We start from the raw sequence: 23,380 nt of genomic DNA, 5'->3' as shown, positions 1-23,380 counted from the left end.
CAAATCAGGCTATAAATTATTTCTGAACTGCTTGGGCAGTGCAAGACCATCTATAAGTTTTGAAACAGCACCACAGTTTGAACACTGATGTTCTGAAAGCAACCAATTTTCACAGTGAAATGTCTTGAAAAATAAAATTCAGGATGGTAAGGTACAGTTGAAAATTACATACATACTTACCAAATATTTTGTCAATAGAAGCGTTGGATGGTAGGGTGCAGTTGAAAACACAGAATTGTCTTTTGAGTCGCTCAGGAATATCATTTCTACCTCCACCAGGATGTATCATAGCAGCCAAGAACTGTATATCTACTATATTGGTAAAATCACCAGGTTTATCAAGACTATACATACCAGCCATTTCCATCATTTGACGCACAATCTCATTAGTTACCTAGTGAAAATAACAGTAAAACATAATGCAGATAACATTAAGAGTAGAATTGTTGATGAATGGTAAGATACTTCAGATAAACCACTTAAACGATAATCATATAAGTCATGGCATGCACAGATCATGTATTCCTATGCATGTCTTACTGACAGTAAGGTTTGCCAATATCGATGATCTTTATGTAATCTCAATGAAAGATATTATTGACATATAATACACTTTTCCTTTTTGTGTAACAAGAAACATAGTAAACAAGATGTTGATTTTTTGCATTACTCTTATGATTTACAACTTGTTTACCTGGTCACCCCATTCATTAACAATTGGCATATTAACATCATCAATGAATACTGTCATCTTTCTTCCAGCTGGTGGACCATATGTACTTCCCATACGTTTATCTACATAACTTTCTATGGTGCGCTATTAGAAACAGATGATGGTATAAAATATTAAATCTACTTTCCGGGCTACCACACAATTTATACTTGTAATGACACATACATAAAGCAGTGTTTGGTTCATTAAATAAAGAAGGGCATGCAGTGACAATCATTATTATTATACAGTTATAGATTTAACTATACATTGTCTACAGGCAGTACATCATGTTTACATCAAACCATGGGAAATCAAAATAAGATTTTACATCTGGCTCCAGTGAGCAAAAAACAACATACAGCTTCAATTATTTTCAAGGAAAAAAAAATTAAATAATTATATTTGCTTTGATCACAACTGTTTACATGTGGGCACAGATAATTATTAAATGATCATATTTAATTATGTACAATGTAGTAAAAAACTTTTTTGTAACTGATGTGTGCGACATAGTCAGAACATATAAATTATACTAATATGCAATATATTCCTGACATTCACAGAATCTTACAATGTCAGATATACCTGAAACATCATTGGCACAGTAGCTGATGAGAAATTTAGACTCTTGCTGATATGTGAATCAGGATCATACTTAGCCATAAAGCCTTTTATCATAACAGTCTTAGCGGTACCTTGTTCACCAATTAATAAGACGGCCTGTAAAATTGATGAAATCAATTACCGATTATTTGGAAAAGTAAAACAATGTCCAATGACCAGGTTTCCCGATTTGACGGCCACATTTTTGGCATTTCAAAAGATACCACTCAAAGAGAAACAAATTACTTCTGTTTCTGTCAATATTGTAACATCGGGGTTATGCTCCAGTCATTGTCAACACCCACCTTTCCCACCTTGGGGTTTAGTGGGGGATTTGGAAATTATTGTTGTAAAATTTGCGAAATGCCCCACCTCCTGGGGCAAGATGGATAGGCAAATCCCCACCCAAAACAAACCCCCCACATTTCTCCCACCGATCACCACTGTCCGCCATGCTTGCTATCAGCAGAGTACTGGAGATGCTAGCGATGACGGGACACGAAACACTGCTATTACCCCACCTCCACGGGCACAGTTTGGCGGTAAACCCTGTCTAATGCCCCACATTTGTCCCGTATCGCCCGAGGTGGGAGGGGTCGGGGTTGACATTGACTGGAGCATTAATCCTGAGTAAATTACAGAATAGAAAAGATGCGAACCATGTTGCATACGTTCGCCATGCACTCTGAAATTAATACAAATTTTACCATACCAATCTAAAAATAGAGGAGAGGGCTTATACTCAGAGGAGTACAATCAGGGAAGTACGGTAATAGAATATGTCATCTTTTATCTGATCGTCAATTGAGTACTTGCTAGAGAGAGATATTGCTCTTGAACAATATTAATCAAAACCGATCCGAAAAACAAAATGACATGCATCAAGGTCCCATAATGTTCAATGTGTGTACAAAGTTTGAACAAAATCCATTTGTAAACAGCCGAGATCCAGTTCCAAATACTAGAAATGCTTGATTTCAATGATTTCATACTGCTAAATATTAGGCAGCACAACTAGCTATAGTCTCTTGACTGACCTTCTTTTGCTTTGAAATTGTGTCGATTAGAAAGTTGCTTCTGACATTGTCTACATTAGGAACTAATATACTGGAATATTCAGGAACTGAATCAGATGGGTAAATATACTCTTCTACTCTGTCAGTCCAATGTTCCCACTGACCTATTGTAGGGTAAATCATAATAAATGAGTCAATATGCGTTGATAAATACAGCATTCCGTGAGTCAAACCCTCTAGTTATGGAGGAGTCCTTCTGTTTCAGCAGAACAATGCAATGTTGTTCACATTAACAACTGTGTTTGGGTAAGTAGTCATTCATTACCTAATATAATTTCTTGAAAACATGATCAAAATGATGTTTTGGATTAGCATAAATTAGCATATTATTTGTAAGCATAGTTAAATTATGCTTTTCGTCACTTAGAGTTAGTCATATGATAAACATGAGCTAACTGATACTCATGGTGTCATAGACTGTACTGTCCACTCACATTCAGTGGATAATAATAGCCCATGGTGTCATTCATATTCATATCAACCTGCTCAAGAAACAAGTGATATCAGGTGATGATCGACCTCATAGTATTTCTACTAACCTTTGCTGTTGACAACAAATTCAAATATAGTGTGCCCACTGCCTGGATCAATTTTAGGTAAATCTAGAACACTTTCATGATTTACAATAAAATTTTCCATCTTAGCCCTGTCTTCCAGTTCTAACAGTGCACCAAGACTCCACATCAAAGCAAAGATGAACAGTTTCTCCAAATGATTGGCAGATAGTATTCCAGCTTCATCTTTGCTTGGAATCAGTCCTTGTAGCAAGTCTAAAGACTTTTGTTACAAATTGGGAAAAAATAATTAAAGCATCAATCCCTTCATTTTTTACAATTATTTTTATGATAGGCAACTATTTTTTTGCTCTCGGGTCTGTGGTAATTGCAAATGTAAACTGTACAAACTTCTCATTTGAATAACTCACTCACTCACTCACTCACTCAGGTAAGTTACCTTCTGGTGTTAAGTGTATGAAGTCCAGAATTGAGCAAGATGGTGAACATTTTTATCAGTTGTTAGCAATAAATATATGGGTAACAAAAACTAAAAAATAATACATACGTACAAGTAACATCAAACAAGCAGCCTTTCGGCTGAGATAGCTCCACTGTTAGCAATGCACATTTCAATTAAAGAACAGAAGATATCATTAGAAAATGAACAATATGCATAGTATCAATGCAATGGGACTTGCTGTTTTCAACATGAATTCAAAAATATAATTTTTAACCATAAATGATTGTGGTTTTTAACAAGAAAAAAATATCACTTTTTACCAAAAATGACAAAACAACATGACAAGTATCAAAGCATTCAGGCTTGTAGTTTTCAAGAAGAAGTCGAAAAAGTAAAACATTGACACGGACGACGCCGGACAATCACTCATATGATAAGCTCCGCTCGACAAAGTCGACAGCAGAGCTAAAAAAAAATTATGCAGTTACAAAATTTCCAATGCTTTTGATCATTTCCTCATCTCTATTTTTTAAGTAGATATATTAGTTTCTGGAATGAATTGGTGATTTTAAGCCGGGAATTATGACAAACATTCTGTTTTCCATATTGAATTATAAACAGAGGTGTCCAGCTGTTATCAAGACTTGCATGACATACAGATGTGACGTTATACATGTAGGTCCCATGCTGGTCATTTTTGTTAGCTAGCACAGAGCACAGAATAGAGTATTATAATGTTGTGCTGAGGTCTGTCTGTGTGTCTGTATGTTTGTGAGACATTACACATGTAGGTCCCATGCTGTTCATTTTTGTGACTTACTAATAAGGAATAATCAATTCAGACAATGGGTCACATATGACCAGGAGTGGCATAAAAATATAACATACAGTACACACTGGGTTTAGATTCTACTTACCTGTCTAATGTAGTTACATTCTAGAAGAGCCATTTTAGCATGTAGGTTAATACTCATAAAAGTATAGAGATCATCAAATATCTTGTTATATTGAGTTTGTAAAACATCGGCTTCTTGAGGTGGACGACTATTCAACCAGCCCTTGTGCATATGAAACGTAGTGAGGTTAACACAGAAGTGAACTACATCTTAATATACTATATCTAGAAATACTAAAAATATCAGACTCCATGTATCTTGAAGCATACAGCTGAGACAAGTAAACAATCACCTTCATTGATTCACGATTGAAATCATGTTTTCACTGGCCTGAAGACAAATTTAGTACCACAGAAGTATGTAACGTGAATCTGAGTTAGGGAGGTGAACAAAATCAAAACAGTGGTTTCCGGCAAGGTATGCAAAGAGCCCAAGAGAGCTCTGAGAAGCTTCGCCAATTTCACTTATTAGCTTTTAATGAGGACACCCAGAAAACATCATTTGTTCTGTTAGAATACAAACAGGTTAAACTATTCATTTTATTGAAAGTGTGGTTAAAAACAAAAAGAAAAGAAATTCATGGAGACAATCAAGACTTTTCAGGGATTTCCCATTTGTTTTAATGCCAGTGCCAATACCAATCCAAGACACAACTATAATTATACTCAGTTGAACTTTCGACCTAGATTTAACAGAATGCATAGTTCTGTTTTGTCGTCAAAGTACAAGTTTTTATTTAGTGCGATTTACTATGTACCATTTTCATTGGGAAATATTTATTTTATTCAAATCAATGCAAGAAGTTATAACCCAAGTCCTCCGATGTTTTACATTACCAAGGCATCATGAAAGCAAATACTTACGGCCCCTGAATTCCTGAAATCTAAACAAAGACGTTTATGGAGACAGTATTATTATTACGTGATTCAGAAAACGCTGCTGACAGGTATTTGAACTTCTGACCTACATTTTACAGAAATGTGTGGTTCCGCTCTTTCAACTAGCTGTTTTTTGTTTTATTTTATTGTCGAGCTACTTGCTAAAATTTTTATTGGGGAATATTTGTTTTTATTCAGATCATAGCAAATAATTAAAACGAAAGTGGACAGATGTTTTTTTTTTTCAACAAAAAATCTTAACATAGCAATATTATGACCCATGATGTTTTGAAATCAATGTTTTGATGAAAAAACTAACACTTTATTTATGCAACACCAAGAAATAGGCCACACTACAATGTCCTAAAACTGTACAAACATTAAGTTGTACTATTTTAACGCAAATTACATTATTTTGGAGTAAAACAATGGTTTTTCAAAGGAAAATGATGTGCCGTACAGAACTTTTCTAAATATGCATATAGCACAAAGTTCCTCAGAGCTCACTGGAGGATAAAGTAGCTCCTTGGAGCTTCAGGGATAGCAGCTTGGAAACCGCTGGTTTGATTTTGATCACCTCTCTTAACAAAATGATAACTAACAGAAAACTTATAACTGGATATTTATAATTAATATATATATTTATTATGATAATAATTCTTACCTTCAAGATTGGTCGCCAATCTAATACAGAAGCGCTCATAAAAACCATACCATTACGTGATACAGTAGCTGGAGAGGCGTTATCAATATTATGTACTTCAAAAACAATCTTGCAGTTTGGTGCCATTGGTATACGATCTCCATTAGCCAATGTCAGAGTTTTGTTATCATCAAGTACACTGTTCAGATTCTCAATCCAGATAGCATCTACTGGTCCATCAAGTACTAACCAGATATGCTCTCCTACAGACAATATACATGATAGTTATTTACATATATTAAAAGATTGACTAGATAAACTACACCCTTCATATCATATGTTAATACTGTTAAAATACTGGAGCATAACATCTGTATGTGGTGGTCTAGCTGATCTGCAAACAAATCCTGCATCACATCTTCCCAATCATGTTTCCTCACCTTAAAATAGGGTAGACCATCAGAAACTCAGGGTTGCAGAAGTGAAAACAAAAATTGAACAGGAAGAAAATAACATAAACAAATTCTGCACACCTATTTCTTAGAGAAAAACAGAGTAGGAAATAAAAAAATTACAGCAAATCATTATTCAAAAAAAAAGCACAAAACAAGCTAAAAGAAAAAAAAATATTTTGCATAGTTTTTAATGGTATGCCACACTCTAAATGGATCAGTTGATAAAACATCTATTGCAGATGCACTTCTAATAGTGCAAGTTTGGTAGCATGAACCAAATTTCCAGTTTAGAAAATGAGATATGTTAAAACATTTATATATCAAACCTTTTTTGGCCTTGAGAGTCTTTCTCCACAGAGTTGAGAAGATTCCATCAGTCCAATCATTGGTAGCAACATCTAACCTACCAAACATCTGTGGTGCAGTAATAGCTTTAGGGTTCATTCTCATCTCTCTATGAGGCTCACCACAATCCCCCATACATTTCATTAGTACCCGTATACAACAGGATTTACCAGCTCCACTTGGTCCTAAAGTCATCATACCATGGCGTACACGTTGTGTTTCAAACAACTGAAATGCACAAATTAGTTTTTTACTACTGCATTTGTTTAATAAAAAGTGAATGCACTATTTTTTATACTATTTACTTTTTGTGTTTTTGAATCACTTGATTTACAAATAAGTTGCTTTTGCAAGAAATTGTTTGAATGGTTTACGACAAGTCTCAGAAGTAATGAGGCAGTCAATTTGCAAATTTGCTAGCAAATTGGCTAACTGCTTGTGTTTTGACTAAACAGATAGTTTTTCAAATGTCACTGGCTTCGATTTGCGGTCACACTCTGGGCGATTCTATATTACAGACACAAGGTACAAGGATTTTATGTATGTAGAATATAAATAAACAATTTTACAGAGGATGGAGGGTTCAATATGGTTACACTGAAGAACAACTATATTATAACCGCTTGCTGGAATTTACATGATCAAAAGTTCTTTCGCTGAGCAAAACTGCCTCTGTTCAGCTTTATTATGACATCAGCAAGGGACAGTCATTGCACTTTCAGGAGCTAATCAGCAACATCTTCAGTTAGATAGTGATTTCAATCAAATACCCTGGGGAAAATGTTCTTCGTGTAATGAGGTGTCCATGTGCAGAAGATTATTTCACATAAAACAACAAATGCGGTTGAATTTTATTAAACATTGGTTTTATAATAATAATGTTATCCTAATGAGTCGAACATCCAATTATTGATAGGATTTGGTAATTATAAACTAATTTTATATTTTAATGTCTTGCATAACACAGAAAATTGACATTGAAATGGTGTATCCCAGACATGTGCTGGCTACATGAAATCATTTGATGTCCCCTATGCACGCTGACCAGAAACATATTATTTATTTATTTATTTTTAAGGCCAAAGTAAAATTTTTAGAGTTTATCTTATTTTATCTTAGCATCATTTGACTATTGTGCATATCATTCACAGTTGCAACCATTAGTGTATAATATGGTAAAAAATAAACATCAAAATATTCTTGTTATTCTTTGGTTATTTTTGTCTAATTCTTTTGAAAGAAAGTGCAGACTATAAACAGGACTATTTTGTGAGTTTGTTGGGAACAGAGGAAACTGGAGGTGAAAAGGTTAGATGTCATGCCTTATTTACATATGATTTGTAAGCATAGATCCTTGATACTCCTTGCATCATGGACTGTATTATTCACTCACAATCATTTCATTGATGATACCAGCATCAAATTATTCGTATCAACCAGCTCTACAAACAAGTTTAATAAAGTGATATACACAATATTGTATATTTTTTCCAATTTGAGCTGGTTTATTCACCTGTACAAGTTTAATAAAGTGATAGACACAATATTGTATATTTTTTCCAATTTGAGCTGGTTTATTCACCTGTACAAGTTTTAGATTCCAAGCAGGATGATTGACCAGCCCAGCTTCCTCAACTTGATGTGTTATAGCAGTTTGCAAATCTTCATAAGTAGCACTATCAAGCTGAATTCCAGGGAACAAATCACTAATAAGACTTAAGAATAGAGGTTCATCTTCATCCACCTTAAAATACAAGAGAGCAAGTCATCAAGTCAATGATATCGATAAAGCCCACAAGAAATAAATGAACAAAATATAAATGTATATCACATGAATGTCTGAGATATGGCCGAGAACTCTGTGCACAAAACCAAAGTTAAATGCCCCCGTTCTGGCACATTCGTGTCTAACAGGGGGTAATCACAATCATAGCACTTCAGGAAAGATAATAAATTATTTTTAAACTTTGCTGTCACTCTTTATATTCATTAAAACCCAAAATAAAGAAAGGATGAAATAACAACAGGTAAGCTTATCATGAAACACACCATGATAACCTCAGTATCAAAAGTCCTGCATTTTGACCAAATCACTAGAATAAACATATAGCATGTGAAAGGGCCAAGAACCATGTTTCTAAAGCTACAGTGCGGAGCTCATATTGTGTCTTGCATTACTTAAAATTACAGTAAACTGTTGTGAATGCAATCACATCATTTTTAGGTCATTTGGGATCAAAATTTGAAATTCATATGGAGCCTAGCAGTGACAATGACTAAAATTAAATGTGTGACATGACTCAAATAAAGTAGCAAGTTGAAAGAAATGTAGTGTTCAACATTGTCATGCAATATTTACCAACTTTGATAAATTCATATCTCTTAAGACTCTCATCACAATGGTTGATTCAGTATCTTCAGGCCTTGCACGTTTATTAGCTCCCAGTGTACGTAGCACAGATAAGATGTTTCTCAGACCAAAATCATAATGAACCTGTAAAAAACACATGCAATCTATGTTACGGATTCAATAATCTTTGGTGACCATTTGCAGCAGCATGAAACGAAAGATAATAAACATAAATACATAACACATATTGAATTGAAATATGAAACAGGTTCATATCAAATATCTCCCTTGCCGCGAATAGTGACTGACACACACCACTGATCTACTAGCTCTAAACCCATAAATGCATACCTGTTTTGTCAATTGTTCTTCACACAGTTTGTATAGAGTATAGAATTTCTGAGCTAAGAGGACATTCTCTTGAAAACCACAACTAGCTAGTTTTACTCGCATTATGATTTGTCTATCAGGAACCATCATAGAAACACTACGGAACTGAATCTTCAAGTTTTCTGGAAGTTCCTGACGACCAGCATAACCAGGATTCTAAGGATAACAAATAATGTAATATAATTTGTTATATCACAATATATAGTTGCTATATTCACATTTTTCAAAGAAAATTAACAATTTTCAACACTGTACAAACAAAGAAAAATTCATTCATATATTGAATACAAACAACAAATATTTACTAACATATTTATTTTTACATTATTACATGTAACTTTATTGTAGTAAATTTTAGATATCTAACTCGATATGTTTATTTAAACACCTTTATTACATTTTATAAACTAAAATATATATGTAATTCATTCTATAATGATGTAATAAAGAATTATCTTATCTTATCTTATCTTATTTTGATGATAGCTGAGTAAATGATCACTATTAAACCCAACAATTCTATGGCTTATGTTTTAGAACATTTTTTTGACATTTAAGCACTCCACATTCACACAAGGTTGATCTGGGTAAATATTCTAAAACTGAATTTAATTTTACTTCTTATTTACAAAAGTACCTATATTAATAACATAATTTATTCTCAGTGTTATAACTCAATTGATTAAATTCAACAAAAATCATCACAGTTTTACAAGCATTTAAAATAAATGTGAGCATGATGGAAGTCACATTGCTGAATCAGTTTCTGCATTTTCTTTTAAGTTTGACTTTGAAATTGATAGACATATTACAATTGAACACTCAATGAAGACTAACCATAGTAATAAAAAGACCAAATTCTGGATTAATATCAACAACATCACCATCTGTGAATATAAATTCTGACTTTCTTTCCTTCCTAGCAGTTAGGACAATTGCAATCTGTTGAGCAGCCACAGATAATACAGGCAGTTCAATACGGTTAAATTCATCAAAACAGCCCCAACTTCCAGACTGTGCAAGGCCTGCAAAGAAGAGTTCAAATCAATGAAAAGCACATGCATAATTAAGTTTGAATAAAGTTTCAAGAAAGACCTGAGAATTCAACATACTGTACGACAGAAGTGTATCCATTACTCTACACATTAATGGAAATTCAAATAGACCACCTTGCAATAGTAATGGCTTTTATGCCAATTGTTCATTTTCCAGGACTTTCTAGATCAATACAAACCCAGCAATTTCACTTTCATACTTACCCTTATAGATACGTCCTAGACCACGGAAATCCATCTGATCAGAACAATTGAATACAACAACATATTTGCCAAGTGCTTTACCCATGTCTTTAGTGGTCTCTGTTTTACCAGTACCTGCAGGTCCAGCTGGGGCTCCACCCATACTCATACCTAATGCCTGAGCAAGAGTGATGTAACATCTGAAAGGAATTGAGTTACGTAATAATTATGAATGAAAGACGAGACATGTAAATAAAATTTGAATTCACCCACACCAGGCACATTTTCACTATATAACTGATACTAGCATATAACTGATGTTTACAATATTTATTTCACTATATAACTGATACTAGCATATAACTGATGTTTACAATATTTATTTCACTATATAACTGATACTAGCATATAACTGATGTTTACAATATTTATTTCATTATATAACTGATACTAGCATATAACTGATGTTTACAATATTTATTTCACTATATAACTGATACTAGCATATAACTGATGTTTACAATATTTATTTCACTATATAACTGATACTAACATATAACTGATGTTTACAATATTTATTTCATTATATAACTGATACTAGCATATAACTGATGTTTACAATATTTATTTCATTATATAACTGATACTAGCATATAACTGATGTTTACAATATTTATTTCACTATATAACTGATACTAGCATATAACTGATGTTTACAATATTTATTTCATTATATAACTGATACTAGCATATAATTGATGTTTACAATATTTATTTCATTATATAACTGATACTAGCATATAACTGATGTTTACAATATTTATTTCACTATATAACTGATACTAGCATATAATTGATGTTTACAATATTTATTTCATTATATAACTGATACTAACATATAATTGATGTTTACAATATTTATTTCACTATATAACTGATACTAGCATATAACTGATGTTTACAATATTTATTTCATTATATAACTGATACTAGCATATAACTGATGTTTACAATATTTATTTCACTATATAACTGATACTAGCATATAACTGATGTTTACAATATTTATTTCACTATATAACTGATACTAGCATATAATTGATGTTTACAATATTTATTTCATTATATAACTGATACTAGCATATAACTGATGTTTACAATTTTTATTTCACTATATAACTGATACTAACATATAACTGATGTTTACAATATTTATTTCATTATATAACTGATACTAGCATATAACTGATGTTTACAATATTTATTTCATTATATAACTGATACTAGCATATAACTGATGTTTACAATATTTATTTCACTATATAACTGATACTAGCATATAATTGATGTTTACAATATTTATTTCATTATATAACTGATACTAGCATATAACTGATGTTTACAATATTTATTTCACTATATAACTGATACTAACATATAACTGATGTTTACAATATTTATTTCATTATATAACTGATACTAGCATATAACTGATGTTTACAATATTTATTTCATTATATAACTGATACTAGCATATAACTGATGTTTACAATATTTATTTCACTATATAACTGATACTAGCATATAACTGATGTTTACAATATTTATTTCATTATATAACTGATACTAGCATATAATTGATGTTTACAATATTTATTTCACTATATAACTGATACTAGCATATAACTGATGTTTACAATATTTATTTCACTATATAACTGATACTAGCATATAACTGATGTTTACAATATTTATTTCATTATATAACTGATACTAGCATATAATTGATGTTTACAATATTTATTTCACTATATAACTGATACTAGCATATAACTGATGTTTACAATATTTATTTCACTATATAACTGATACTAGCATATAATTGATGTTTACAATATTTATTTCACTATATAACTGATACTAACATATAACTGATGTTTACAATATTTATTTCATTATATAACTGATACTAGCATATAACTGATGTTTACAATATTTATTTCATTATATAACTGATACTAGCATATAACTGATGTTTACAATATTTATTTCACTATATAACTGATACTAGCATATAACTGATGTTTACAATATTTATTTCATTATATAACTGATACTAGCATATAATTGATGTTTACAATATTTATTTCATTATATAACTGATACTAGCATATAACTGATGTTTACAATATTTATTTCACTATATAACTGATACTAGCATATAATTGATGTTTACAATATTTATTTCATTATATAACTGATACTAACATATAATTGATGTTTACAATATTTATTTCACTATATAACTGATACTAGCATATAACTGATGTTTACAATATTTATTTCATTATATAACTGATACTAGCATATAACTGATGTTTACAATATTTATTTCACTATATAACTGATACTAGCATATAACTGATGTTTACAATATTTATTTCACTATATAACTGATACTAGCATATAACTGATGTTTACAATATTTATTTCACTATATAACTGATACTAGCATATAATTGATGTTTACAATATTTATTTCATTATATAACTGATACTAGCATATAACTGATGTTTACAATATTTCATTATATAACTGATACTAGCATATAACTGATGTTTACAATATTTATTTCACTATATAACTGATACTAACATATAACTGATGTTTACAATATTTATTTCACTATATAACTGATACTAGCATATAACTGATGTTTACAATATTTATTTCATTATATAACTGATACTAGCATATAACTGATGTTTACAATATTTATTTCACTATATAACTGATACTAGCATATAATTGATGTTTACAATATTTATTTCATTATATAACTGATACTAGCATATAACTGATGTTTACAATATTTATTTCATTATATAACTGATACTAGCATATAACTGATGTTTACAATATTTATTTCACTATATAACTGATACTAGCATATAACTGATGTTTACAATATTTATTTCATTATATAACTAATACTAGCATATAACTGATGTTTACAATATTTATTTCACTATATAACTGATACTAGCATATAATTGATGTTTACAATATTTATTTCATTATATAACTGATACTAACATATAATTGATGTTTACAATATTTATTTCATTATATAACTGATACTAGCATATAACTGATGTTTACAATATTTATTTCACTATATAACTGATACTAGCATATAACTGATGTTTACAATATTTATTTCACTATATAACTGATACTAGCATATAACTGATGTTTACAATATTTATTTCACTATATAACTGATACTAGCATATAATTGATGTTTACAATATTTATTTCACTATATAACTGATACTAGCATATAACTGATGTTTACAATATTTATTTCACTATATAACTGATACTAGCATATAATTGATGTTTACAATATTTATTTCATTATATAACTGATACTAGCATATAACTGATGTTTACAATATTTATTTCACTATATAACTGATACTAGCATATAATTGATGTTTAAATATTTATTTCATTATATAACTGATACTAGCATATAACTGATGTTTACAATATTTATTTCACTATATAACTGATACTAGCATATAATTGATGTTTACAATATTTATTTCATTATATAACTGATACTAGCATATAACTGATGTTTACAATATTTATTTCACTATATAACTGATACTAGCATATAATTGATGTTTACAATATTTATTTCATTATATAACTGATACTAGCATATAACTGATGTTTACAATATTTATTTCATTATATAACTGATACTAGTATATAACTGATGTTTACAATATTTATTTCATTATATAACTGATACTAGCATATAACTGATGTTTACAATATTTATTTCACTATATAACTGATACTAGCATATAACTGATGTTTACAATATTTATTTCAGCAATAAACTATTTTCAGGCTTAGTATACCAAGTTCATACATGGAGGGGGTCAGTGTCAAGTGGCATACCCAGACCAATAATGGTCTATATTGAATGCAACCATCACTAAATTGTTGATGGAAACCTTAGAAAAAATGTTACTTTTATAAGAAACTTCCTCTAAATAGCTATTTGAAAAACATGCACCAAATGTAATGTTTAGTTATTCAGTAGGGAAACTGAAACTTTACTAATTATTATGTAACTTAATTAATATGCACAGATTTGTGATACCAATGGAAAAGCTAAACTTTTGCTAATTATGCAAATTAGGTAATTAGTATGCAAGAGTTTCAACTGAAAAATAATCACGTCTGCCTATCGTCCACAGGCATCTATGATTCAAGCTCAATATATTGTCATAGACACATACACAAATACAGACAGGAGTCAATCATATTATAACCTTATGATATAATACCACATCATAAATGATATTGGGATCTTTAGAAACTAGAAATGGTATTACCTGTCTGTCAATGGTGTGATTACCAAACGATCTGTACATCCCAAGAACTCATTTTGATAAATGAAATCTACATCTGTGATAGACACAATGCAGTGATCTGTTTCCTCTCTGAAGTAGAATCTTGCTTGTTTTAGCCATTCAAAATCATTGGATGATTTGATATGCAGACGAACCTAATGACAGACATAACAAAACTAAAATCATTGCTGTATGGTGTAAAATCATTATCAATTATCATATGAACAACTGTGATATACATTGTTTTACCTGCAATAATATTCTGCATTATTCAATTCACACCAAACAATATATTTTGATTGGGGTAAAAAAAAAATAACGACAGAGCACAACTGTGAACATCACTTTCCCACAACCTTGCCAGTGTTAATCCCTTACATACTTACATAAAAAACTGACATGTTTTCGCCACAGAAGAAGGCCTCCAATATGTCTTGCTTATTTTAGAACCGAATGTGGAATATATCACTAGTATTGCAGGAGAATGTATTGGTGGGATACAACAGAATATATCACTAGTATTGCAGCAGAATGTATTGGTGGGATACAACAGAATATATCACTAGTGTTGCAGCAAAATGTATTGGTAGATACAGCAGAATATATCACTAGTGTTGCAGCAGAATGTATTGGTGGGATACAACAGAATATATCACTAGTATTGCAGCAGAATGTATTGGTGGATACAACAGAATATATCACTAGTGTTGCAGCAAAATGTATTGGTGCGATACAGCAGAATATATCACTAGTGTTGCAGCAAAATGTATTGGTGCGATACAGCAGTATATATCACTAGTATTGCAGCAGAATGTATTGGTGGATACAGCAGAATATATCACTAGTGTTGCAGCAGAATGTATTGGTGGGATACAGCAGAATATATCACTAGTGTTGCAGAAAATGTATTGGTGCAATACAGCAGAATATATCACTTGTGTTGCAGCAGAATGCATTGGTTGATAGAGAATATATCACTAGTGTTGCAGAAAATGTATTGGTGCACTACAGTAGTATATATCACTAGTGTTGCAGCAAAATGTATTGGTGCGATACAGCAGAATATATCACTAGTGTTGCAGCAAATGTATTGGTGCGATACAGCAGTATATACCACTAGCGTTGCAGCAGAGTGTATTGGTGCGATAGAGAATATATCACTAGTGTTGCAGCAAAATGTATTGGTGGGATACAGCAGTATATATCACTAGTGTTGCAGCAGAATTTATTGGTGCGATAGAGAATATATCACTAGTGTTGCAGCAAATGTATTGGTGCAATACAGCAGAATATATCACTAGTGTTGCAGCAAAATGTATTGGTGCGATACAGCAGAATATATCACTAGTGTTGCAGCAGAATGTATTGGTGCAATAGTGCAGAATGTATCACTAGTGTTGCAGCAGAATGTATTGGTGCAATACAGCAGAATATATCACTAGTGTTGCAGCAGAATGTATTGGTGCAATAGTGCAGAATATATCACTAGTGTTGCAGCAAAATGTATTGGTGGATACAGCAGAATGTATCACTAGTGTTGCAGCAAATGTATTGGTGCGATACAGCAGAATATATCACTAGTGTTGCAGCAGAGTGTATTGGTGCGATAGAGAATATATCACTAGTGTTGCAGCAAAATGTATTGGTGGGATACAGCAGTATATATCACTAGTGTTGCAGAAGAATGTATTGGTGCGATAGAGAATATATCACTAGTGTTGCAGCAAATGTATTGGTGCAATACAGCAGAATATACCACTAGTGTTGCAGCAAAATGTATTGGTGCGATACAGCAGAATATATCACTAGTGTTGCAGCAGAATGTATTGGTGCAATAGTGCAGAATATATCACTAGTGTTGCAGCAGAATGTATTGGTGTAATACAGCAGAATATATCACTTGTGTTGCAGCAAAATGTATTGGTGGGATACAGCAGTATATATCACTAGTGTTGCAGCAAATGTATTGGTGGATACAGCAGAATGTATCACTAGTGTTGCAGCAAAATGTATTGGTGGATACAGCAGAATATATCACTAGTGTTGCAGCAAAATGTATTGGTGGATACAGCAGAATGTATCACTAGTGTTGCAGCAAATGTATTGGTGCGATACAGCAGAATATATCACTAGTGTTGCAGCAAATGTATTGGTGCGATACAGCAGTATATATCACTGGTGTTGCAGCAAAATGTATTGGTGCGATACAGCAGAATATATCACTAGTGTTGCAGCAAATGTATTGGTGCGATACAGCAGTATATATCACTAGTGTTGCAGCAAATGTATTGGTGTGATACAGCAGTATATATCACTGGTGTTGCAGCAAAATGTATTGGTGCGATACAGCAGAATATATCACTAGTGTTGCAGCAAATGTATTGGTGCGATACAGCAGTATATATCACTGGTGTTGCAGCAAAATGTATTGGTGGGATACAGCAGTATATATCACTAGTGTTGCAGCAAAATGTATTGGTGCAATACAGCAGTATATATCACTGGTGTTGCAGCAAATGTATTGGTGCGATACAGCAGTATACATCACTAGTGTTGCAGCAAAATGTATTGGTGGGATACAGCAGTATATATCACTAGTGTTGCAGCAAAATGTATTGGTGCGATACAGCAGAATATATCACTAGTGTTGCAGCAAATGTATTGGTGCGATACAGCAGTATATATCACTGGTGTTGCAGCAAATGTATTGGTGCGATACAGCAGTATATACCACTAGTGCTGCAGCAGAATGTATTGGTGGATACAGTAGTATATATCACTGGTGTGGCAGCAAAATGTATTGGTGCGATAGAGAAAATATCACTAGTGTTGCAGCAAAATGTATTGGTGCGATACAGCAGAATACATCACTAGTTTTGCAGCAAAATGTATTGGTGGATACAGCAGAATATATCACTTGTGTTGCAGCAAAATGTAATGGTGCAATACAGCAGTATATATCACTAGTGTTGCAGCAAAATGTATTGGTGCGATACAGCAGAATACATCACTAGTTTTGCAGCAAAATGTATTGGTGGATACAGCAGAATATATCACTTGTGTTGCAGCAAAATGTAATGGTGCAATACAGCAGTATATATCACTAGTGTTGCAGCAAAATGTATTGGTATAATACAGCAGAAAATATATCTATATCTTGTGTTGCAGCAAAATGTATTGGTGCTATACGGCAGAATATATCACTAGTATTGCAGCAAAATGTATTTGTGGGATACAGCAGTATATATCACTAGTGTTGCAGCAAAATGTATTGGTGGATACAGCAAAATATATCACTAGTGTTGCAGCAAAATGTAATGGTGCGATAGAGAATATATCACTAGTGTTGCAGCAAAATGTAATGGTGCGATAGAGAATATATCACTAGTGTTGCAGCAAAATGTATTGGTGCGATACAGCAGAATATATCACTCGTGTTGCAGCAGAATGCATTGGTTGATACAGCAGTATATATCACTTGTATTGCAGCAAAATGTAGTGGTGCGATAGAGAATATATCACTAGTGTTGCAGCAAATTGTATTGATGGATACAGCAGAATATATCACTAGTGTTGCAGCAAAATGTATTGGTGCGATAGAGAATATATCACTAGTGTAGCAGTAAAATGTATTGGTGGGATACAGCAGAATATATCACTAGTGTTGTAGCAAAATGTAATGGTGCGATAGAGAATATATCACTAGTGTTGCAGCAAATGTATTGGTGCGATACAACAGTATATATCACTGGTTGGGTTGTTGTTAGTTGTTTGTTGTAATTACTATTGCCTGACAATTACTTACCAAATCATCAAAGATGTCCCTCTGATGTACATGTATTGTCACAAGAGTTTCATACTTAATTCGTTCAAATTTTGTCAAATCATGAGTAGTTTGCTCAATAAGTTTGTTCAACAGATCTAAGAACTTGACATTGGTGACTGGCATGATTTTCTTGTCATATCTAGCATTGCCCAAAGCTTCCTCGGCATCTCTGGTCCACAACATTTGAATACCAAGCAGACCAACCTAATATTAATAGTATAAATTGTATTTTACATGAAAACATTATTATAATCTATTTTTTAAATAACTAGACTGGTTGTTGTGTGCGTATATTTTGTTATATGTGAAAATACTTGCTTGAGTAACAAGCTAAAACAAAATATATAACAATACATGTATATCCCAACTCGAACAATGAAGTGCCACAATTTCACAACACCCTGGTACATCCCATTTTTATTTCAAGAACAACCAACTGGTCGAATGCAATCACACCCGTCAAACAAACATTTTGATCTGAAATAGAACCAGTCATTTTATTTAGCAAATTGCACATCACAATGTTTTCCCTTTTCCACAAACTGTCACAAATGGACACCCAAACCATGCATGAAAGTTAAATTATTAACCCCTCACTGAACAACTTGGGGAAGACCAAGAAATAATAATTTCTAGTTTATATGCATTTATTACTTTTTTGTCAATTACATATTTCAAGCAAACAATTTCTTGCTTTTACTCAAATGTGTAATCAATCAATGTAGTGTTTATGCAGTTCAAGAGGTCAAATCTACTAGTGATTAACTATCGATTTGGAGATTTTTAGTGTAATAAGTCATAACTGACAAGTCATTGTCAATGACACGTCCCCGTTCCGTTCATATTTGAGTGACATATACATTCAAAGCAGATCATGACCGAAATGCACCTACATATGTACAACACATTGTACTAAATCTGAACAAAATCCATCCATGCATGACTGAGATCCGGTTCCGGAATTGTGAAAATACGTGATTTTGATGCATAAGGCCATCATTCAGCTATTGTTAAGCGGACCATGAAACAAATGCACATATCTATTTGTGACATGATGTACCATGTGTGTGTGAAGTTTGAACTTGATCAATCCAGACATGTCTTGGATACGGATCCAGAACTGAATTCTTTAAAACAAAATGGCCGCCAGTCGACTATTTCAAACTTGATCCGAAAAAAAAAAATGACATGCATCAAGGTCCTATTATGTTTAATGTATGTACCAAATTTGAACGAAATCCGTCTATGCATAACTGAGATCCGGGTTCGGAATGGTGAAAATGTGCGATTTCAATGCATTTTCGGCCTTAAAGAGGCCGCCATTTGGCTATCGTTAATGAGATCATGAAACAAATGCACATACATATTTGTGACATGATGTACCTTGTGTGTGTGAAATTTGAACTTGATCAATCCAGACATGTCTTTGATACGGATCCAGAACTGAATTCTTTAAAACAAAATGGCCGCCAGTCGGCCATTTCGAACTTGATCCGAAAAAAAAATGACGTGCATCAAGGTCCTATTATGTTTAATGTATGTACCAAATTTAAACAAAATCCGTCCATGCATAACTGACATCCGGGTCCGGAATGGTGAAAATGTGTGATTTTGATGCATTTTCGGCCTTAAAATGGCCGCTATTCGGCTATCGTTAATCGGATCATGAAAAAAATGCATGGGCATATGTCCCATATAATGTGTGATGTATGAGTGAAGTTTGAGCTTAATCGGTCCATGCATAACTGAGATCCGGGTCCGGAATGGTGAAAATGTGCGATTTCAATGCATTTTCGGCCTTAAAGCGGCCACCATTTGGCTATCGTTAATGAGATCATGAAACAAATGCACATACATATTTGTGACATGATGTACCTTGTGTGTGTGAAGTTTGAACTCGATCAATCCAAGCATGTCTCAGATACGGATCCAGAACTGAATTCTTTAAAACAAAATGGCCGCCAGTCGGCCATTTCAAACCCGATCAAAAGAAAAAATGAGGTGCATCAAGGTCCTATTATGTTTAATGTATGTACCAAATTTGAACGAAATCCGTCCATGCATACCTGAGATCCGGGTCCGGAATGGTGAAAATGTGTGATTTTGATGCATTTTCGGACATAAAATGGCCGCTATTCGGCTATCGTTAATCGGATCATGAAAAAAATGCATGTGCATATGTCCCATATAATGTGTGATGTATAAGTGAAGTTTGAGCTTAATCGGTCCATGCATGTTCGAGATACAGGTAATCACGGATGCACACACGCACGGACGCACACAGGGCAAAACATAAGTCCCCGTTTTCGGACTACGTCCGAACGGGGACTAATAAGCAATACTGCTAGATGTATAGCAATGTTGTTAGCAAAACAGGTAAGTGGATGCAACATTGTTCAGTGGATTATTCTTGCAATGACATTTAACTGCAAGCATGTTCAGATACTGTCAACCATACAATTTTAATATTCAAATTCAGAAATTATTATAGTTTGAGTGCACCCATTTATAAAAAAAAACAAAAAAAACATTTGAATTTTGAAGCCAATTTTTTTTTTCAGTTTGGTTTGCAGTGGCTGTATGAGACATTTGAATTAACACATGACAACCTAACTACACACCTGTGCTGGATGATTATTTAAGAAGCTAAGTAATTCAAATGATGAGTCATTGATAGCCATTGAAGCCTGTTTTATCACACCATGCAAACTTCTCTGCTGTTCATGGAGCAATTCGCCCAGCCAGCTTTCTACATTTCCTTTGGCTTGTATTGTATTCTCAAGCTGAAAAAGACAAACAACAAAATGCTGATTACAACAAAGGCAAACTAATTAGTTTCAGATAAAATACTTTTCTTGTCAGCTCTTCTATACAAGTAGATAGACTTTTATTTTCATATTTGGTCAATTAGTGGAAAGGCGAGTGAAGGGTTTAATAATATCAATGTTTCATTAGTATTCTTAAAATCTCACCAATGCAAACATCTGTATGTTGAGATTTACTTGATGCTTAACCATGAAGTGAATTCTATTAATGCAAAAGTTCTTTGGCAATATTTCAAAACCATAATTGCCATTGTCAAGTGCAATTATGAGTGACACTTCACAGCTTTATTTTTCATTAACCAATCATAAGAAAATTTGTGCAATGATCAACTTTGTTATTCTTTACACATGAAATCAAATGTTGATAATGCGATGAAATTAAAAGATAAAAGTATACAATACCATAATAGTTTCTCCTTCTCGTGACACAACTGCTAACATCCGATCATAGTCTTTTTCATGAAACTCTACTTCATTAACATTCTCAAAAACACCAAGCAAATGTGACTGAAAAAAAGAATTAATGGAGTAATGGCATACAAATTATGTTCAGGTTATGTGAAATCCACATTTACACACACTCAGTAACAACAAGGTAAATAAGTTAATTTACCTGTATTGTATGTGAATCACTGGCTTGACCCAGAATTTCTAGCAGAGCTGGATCTGATATAAAGAAGAATCTTGGGAAGACCAGTCGTTTCTTTTCCAAGTAGCTGATAAAGAAGTAGGGTATTTTATGAAGTTATTTGACAATCAAAGCCATCATTCATGAATTATTCATTAGAAATTATTCCTTAGAATTTAGATTGAAGAGTTAAATTACAGCTGAATGTGATGGTAATGTGATTTACAAAATGCTTTGAATAGGTTAACATCAAAGTATTCATTTTATGTATTGTGTATACTTACCCTGTCAATGATTTCTGACACAATTCTAGTTGTTCCAAGAGATGCGGTAGAAGCTGCCCCATAGTTTCATCACCAACACAACAGATCACAACATTTGTTGTCTCATGAGCACGTTGCATGATTTTAACCCAGGATTTATCAATGTTGGAAAATCTTTTTGCTTCCTACAACAAGGGTTACAGTAATAAGGAATACATTACACTAGAACCACTTGCAATTAAAGTTTTTCTGAATGACATTCTCTATTTTCTGTCAATCATCTTCAACCCAACCTTAACGACTTGCACAAAATGCTACTGTACATACAGCAATGTCATGGTAAAGAAATTGTACAAAACTCTGTACAGTATGAAAAAATACATACCTTTGGCAATTGTTTAGCAATATCACCACCAACAAATACAGCTTCCAGATAAACCCATAAATTCTGAACAATCAGCCAGCTTTCAATGATGTCTGATGTGTTTGATAATTTCTGAACCCAAATTTGGATGTCTTTCTTGAATGGTGTGTTGTACCTACATGGTACCAAATACTATATGTCAACTTGTTCATCTTATTGTATGGTTTGTTCCAAAAAACTATTGGTTTAAATTTGGATTTGTCAATCAATGCTGATATGCCAAAAAGAGCGTATTTGCAAATATAATATCTATTAATATTTCTTTTTTTGTAGCTAGTATTATTCTTATACATCTACATGAGTTACAGCATTGCATGGGGTTTCTGCACCCTACCTAAATAAGAAATGCAAATTCCAAATACAGGAAAATTATGTGATACTTCTAAGATGGCAGATAAGTTTAATAACATAGTTCATAGCGAGAAACTTTT

General features: G+C 32.6%; 1 protein-coding gene across 1 annotated transcript in view; it reads right to left on the bottom strand.

Moving 5' to 3' along the window:
• The window catches only part of LOC100378746 (dynein axonemal heavy chain 8-like), a 187,351-nt gene that overhangs the window by 68,741 nt on the left and 95,230 nt on the right, over positions 1-23,380 (bottom strand). The window contains exons 33-52 of the mRNA XM_085499020.1: positions 22,911-23,064; positions 22,547-22,710; positions 22,248-22,350; positions 22,037-22,141; positions 21,431-21,592; positions 18,789-19,013; positions 14,966-15,138; positions 10,568-10,746; positions 10,146-10,333; positions 9,270-9,464; positions 8,928-9,062; positions 8,151-8,312; positions 6,550-6,796; positions 5,790-6,031; positions 4,269-4,409; positions 2,934-3,171; positions 2,356-2,498; positions 1,301-1,435; positions 695-817; positions 181-394 (exon numbers count right to left, since the gene is read on the bottom strand). Of these exons, the coding sequence (XP_085355146.1) occupies positions 181-394; positions 695-817; positions 1,301-1,435; positions 2,356-2,498; positions 2,934-3,171; positions 4,269-4,409; positions 5,790-6,031; positions 6,550-6,796; positions 8,151-8,312; positions 8,928-9,062; positions 9,270-9,464; positions 10,146-10,333; positions 10,568-10,746; positions 14,966-15,138; positions 18,789-19,013; positions 21,431-21,592; positions 22,037-22,141; positions 22,248-22,350; positions 22,547-22,710; positions 22,911-23,064 (3,428 nt within the window). The remainder of the gene's footprint in view (positions 1-180; positions 395-694; positions 818-1,300; positions 1,436-2,355; positions 2,499-2,933; positions 3,172-4,268; positions 4,410-5,789; positions 6,032-6,549; positions 6,797-8,150; positions 8,313-8,927; positions 9,063-9,269; positions 9,465-10,145; positions 10,334-10,567; positions 10,747-14,965; positions 15,139-18,788; positions 19,014-21,430; positions 21,593-22,036; positions 22,142-22,247; positions 22,351-22,546; positions 22,711-22,910; positions 23,065-23,380) is intronic.

This window comes from Saccoglossus kowalevskii, chromosome 5, assembly GCF_978046115.1.
Source record: "Saccoglossus kowalevskii chromosome 5, keSacKowa6.1, whole genome shotgun sequence".
Classification (NCBI taxonomy): Eukaryota; Metazoa; Hemichordata; class Enteropneusta; family Harrimaniidae; genus Saccoglossus; species Saccoglossus kowalevskii.
Note: the sequence above shows the minus strand (reverse complement) of the source record. Positions and strands in the feature narration are given on the sequence as shown.